This window comes from Corapipo altera, unplaced genomic scaffold, assembly GCF_003945725.1.
Source record: "Corapipo altera isolate COAL_440 unplaced genomic scaffold, ASM394572v1 229, whole genome shotgun sequence".
NCBI classification, from domain to species: Eukaryota; Metazoa; Chordata; class Aves; order Passeriformes; family Pipridae; genus Corapipo; species Corapipo altera.
The window spans coordinates 25,869-29,928 of NW_020885108.1; the positions used below are offsets into that span (position 1 = coordinate 25,869).

General features: G+C 59.6%; 1 protein-coding gene across 1 annotated transcript in view; it reads right to left on the reverse strand.

Moving 5' to 3' along the window:
- Nucleotides 1-2,874: 2,874 nt before the first annotated feature.
- Nucleotides 2,875-4,060, reverse strand: part of LOC113960310 (keratin, type II cytoskeletal 59 kDa, component IV-like) — a 13,557-nt gene continuing 12,371 nt past the window's right edge. Inside the window, exons 2-4 of the mRNA XM_027669823.1 lie at nt 3,486-3,706; nt 3,182-3,213; nt 2,875-3,068 (exon numbers count right to left, since the gene is read on the reverse strand). Of these exons, the coding sequence (XP_027525624.1) occupies nt 2,875-3,068; nt 3,182-3,213; nt 3,486-3,706 (447 nt within the window). The remainder of the gene's footprint in view (nt 3,069-3,181; nt 3,214-3,485; nt 3,707-4,060) is intronic.

The window sequence follows — 4,060 nt, forward strand, 5'->3', positions numbered from 1 at the left end:
GGGAGGGGGTGAGGGGGAGGTGGTGACAGGGACAGGGAGATGGTGACCAGGGACAGGGGGGTAGGAACAGGGACAAGGAGGGGGTGACCAGGGACAGATGGACGTGGTGGTGACCAGGGACAGTAGGAGGTGGTGACCAGGGACAGCTGTAGGTGGTGACAGGGGACAGCTGGATGTGATGACCAGGGACAGGGAGGTGGTGACAGGGACAGGAAGGTGGGACCAGGGAGAGCTGTAGGTGATGACCAGGGACAGGGAGGGGGTGACCAGGTATAGATGGATGTGGTGACCAGGGACAGATGGACATGGTGGTGACCAGGGACAGGGAGGGGGTGACCAGGGACAGATGGATGTGGTGACCAGGGACAGGGAGGTGGTGACAGGGACAGGGAGGTGGTGACCAGAGACAGGGAAATGGTGACCAGGGACTGCTGGAGGTGGTGACCAGGGATAGATGGAGACGGTGACAGGGACAGAGAGGTGGTGACCAAGGACAGGGAGATGGTGACCAGGGACAGAGAGGGGGTGACAGGGACAGGGAGGTGGTGACAGGGACAGGGAGGTGGTGACAGGGACAGGGAGGTGGTGACCAGGGATAGATGGACATGGTGACCATGGACAGGAAGGTGGTGACAGGGACAGGGACGGGGTGACCAGGGGCAGATGGAGGAGGTGACAGGGACAGGGAGGGGTGACTGGGACAGGGAGGTGGTGACCAGGGACAGGAAAGTGGTGACAGGGACAGATGGAGGTGGTGACCACGGACAGGGAGGGGGTGACCAGGGATAGATGGATGTCGTGACCAAGGACAGGGAGGGGGTGACCAGGGGCAGCCGGGCCTTGGTCATGCCCCCTGTGATGCCCTGGGAGAACAACCGTGCTGGTCCCAGCTCTCTGGGGCTGGACCAAAGGCTTTGCCATCCCCCTGCTGCCCCGGCTCTGGGTGCAGGGGGTGGCACCTCCCTGAGGTGCCTTTGGCTGTGAATCCTCTGCTGTGCCCCAGGGCACATCCTAGAAAATGACGGGAAGCTGCTGGTCTGGATGGAAACCCTCTGTCCAGTCTGTCATCCCAGCACTGCCACTTCCCCAAATCTGGGAGTATTTTCCTAAAAGAGCTTCTCTGCTCCTCGCTTGTCCCTGTTGGAAACACGAGGGGAGGGCTGGGATGTTCCCTCCAGTGGCTCCCGTTGGTCCAGCCCATGTTCCAGCAGCAGCTCCGGCCCTCTGCAGCTTTTCCAGCCACAAGTTTCTCTGCTTGACTTCTCAATTATTTCCTCCCCATCAGTCAGAGCCACATCTCAAACCCTCACCCCTCCTCTGGGTTCTCTGCCCACCTTCCCAAAGCAAAACCTGTCTCCAATGCATCCTAAAAACAGAGAGAAATGTTGGATCTCAAAGACTTTTCACTTCCCAGAGAGAAACCCCTTTCTTGGTGTTTTGGGGTTTTTTTTGTATCCACTGGACAAACACAACTAATTCAGAGCAGGGTGTTGAATTATGGATCAGGCATGACCCATAATTCCTGTGGAGCAGCACATGGAGCTGATCCTGCCCATGGAGCTGATCCTGTCCATGGAGCTGATCCTGCCCATGGAGCTGATCCTGTACATGGAACTGATCCTGTACATGGAGCTGATCCTGCCCATGGAGCTGATCCTGTACATGGAGCTGATCCTGCACATGGAGCTGGAGCTGATCCTGTACCTGGAGCTGACCCTGTACATGGAGCTGACCCTGTACATGGAGCTGGAGCTGATCCTGTACATGGAGCTGATCCTGTACATGGAGCTGGAGCTGATCCTGTACATGGAGCTGATCCTGCCCATGGAGCTGATCCTGTACATGGAGCTGGAGCTGATCCTGCCCATGGAGCTGATCCTGTACATGGAGCTGGAGCTGATCCTGCACATGGAGCTGATCCTGCCCATGGAGCTGGAGCTGATCCTGCACACAGAGCTGACCCTCCACCCGTGTGCAGCCAAAGCAGAGGGAGTGTCCGGTGCCAAGACCCAACACCTGAACCAGTGTGACCAGTGCTCTGGGAGGACTGGGGGGACTGGGAGGCTCAGCTGGGGCAGCCCAGGGTGACAGGGCTCCCAGAACAAGCTGTGTGGTCGCTCTGACTCCCCTGGGAATTATTTCCCCACCGTCAGGGGTTTGTGTAGGTAAATCCCACACCTGGCACTGGGATCCAACCCCCGGGATCCGGGATCCAAACCCCGGGATCCGGGATCCTGGACGGGCTGGAAGCGAGTGCAGCTCCGACCTTTCCCCCCCGTGCCCGACTCCTGCCTCGGCGTGTCCCGCCTTTGGCTCCCGGGAGTTTTCCCTGGAATATTGAAATCCACGTCCAACCCCCCTCCCCGGGGGCTCCGTGGTGCCGGCGTGTTCGGGCTGTTGAGGGAGAAATTCCCTAAAATCCGAGCGAGGAGCAAAACTCGGAGCCTTGAACTGGGCAGGGCCCGGGGCAGAGCGCTCCTTACCCTCATTTGCATTTGCTGCTGCGCCCCTTTAATTAAAAGGCCCCGCGAAATGGAATAAATTAGGCGTGCATGTTTTATTCAGACAAACACCGGCGAGCGAAGAAGAGACGAACGGTCACGGGACGAGACACACTTTATGTACAAAATCCGGCCAAAAAAACCCTGCTGAGCTGACCCAAGCGAATTTAAACCAGCTGGACTCGCGGCCCGGGGCTGAGCCCGACCCGGGGCCAGTTGGGAGAGAGAGAGTTCCTAAAGTGGGGCTCCTGTGGGACAAGGCTTAGGGGGCGGGCGGCCCCTCACTCTGCCGACCCCGCCGACGCCCCAGCACCGGAGTTTTGGGGGGGTTTCGGGGTTTCTGGCGCGTGACGGCGTCTGCAGGGGGGGGGATTTAGCTCCTGTAGCTTCTCCGGGTGGAGGAGGTGGACACGAACTTCACGCTGGAGCTGCTGCCGGCGCCGAGGGCGCTGCTCCCCCCGGGGCCGGGGGCGCAGCCGAAGCCGCTGCCCAGGCCGCACATCCCCCCGGCCACGCTCAGGTTGCTCCCAGCCCCGTAGCCCGAGCCCACGGTCGTCCTGGTGACGGCTGCGAGGAGGAGGAGGAGGAGGAAGAGGAGGAGGAGGAAGAGAAGGGAAAGGCTTTCAGTGTGTGCGGGCGCGGGGACACGGGGATGTTTAAATAGGGATTGGGGGACTTACAGATGTTCACCGGGACGCCGTCTCCAGCCAGCCTGTTTGGGGAGGGGACACAAGGGGACAGGGTTAGGAGTCTGGTGAGGCTGGGGGGGAACAGCAGGACACATTTCCTACGGGCTTTCGGGGAGAAAAATAAAATCACGGCGTAGTTAATGGGGCGGGTTTTTTGTTATTTCCATTATCCGGGACAACCTTCCCCTCCTCTGCCCCCCTTAAAGCTTCGTTCAGCGCTCCAGAAAGGCTGAACACCCCTGTGCCCCCATCCCCGTGCCCCCCAAACGCCGGGGAGGGTCGTGTGTCCCCCCACCTGCACTCCTCCCCTTCCAGCAGCTTCCTGTAGGTCGCGATCTCGATGTCCAGGGCCAGCTTGACGTTCATGAGCTCCTGGTACTCGCGGAGCTGCCGGGCCAGGTCGGCCTTGGCCTGTTGCAGGGCATCCTCCAGCTCGGCCAGCTTGGCCTTGGCGTCCTTGAGGGTGAGCTCCCCGCGCTCCTCGGCGTCGGTGATGGCGGCTTTCAGGTTGGCACACTGAGGGAGACAAACCCGCCCCTGAGCTCCCCACACCAGACCCAGGCTGGTCTTCACCTCCCCTGAAACCACCAGGTTTTATCCCAGGATGCTCAGCTTTATCCCGACACCCTCAATTTTATTCCAGCACCCTCAAATTTATCCTGACACCCTCAGCTTTATCCCAGCACCATCATCTTTATCCTGACACCTTCAGCTTTATCCCAGCACCCTCAGGTTTATTCCAGCACCCTCAGCTTTATCCCAGCACCACCAGGTTTATCCCAACACCTTCAACATTATCCCAGCACCATCAGGGGTATCCCAGCACCCTCAGCTTTATCCCAACACCCTCAACAATATCCCAGCACCATC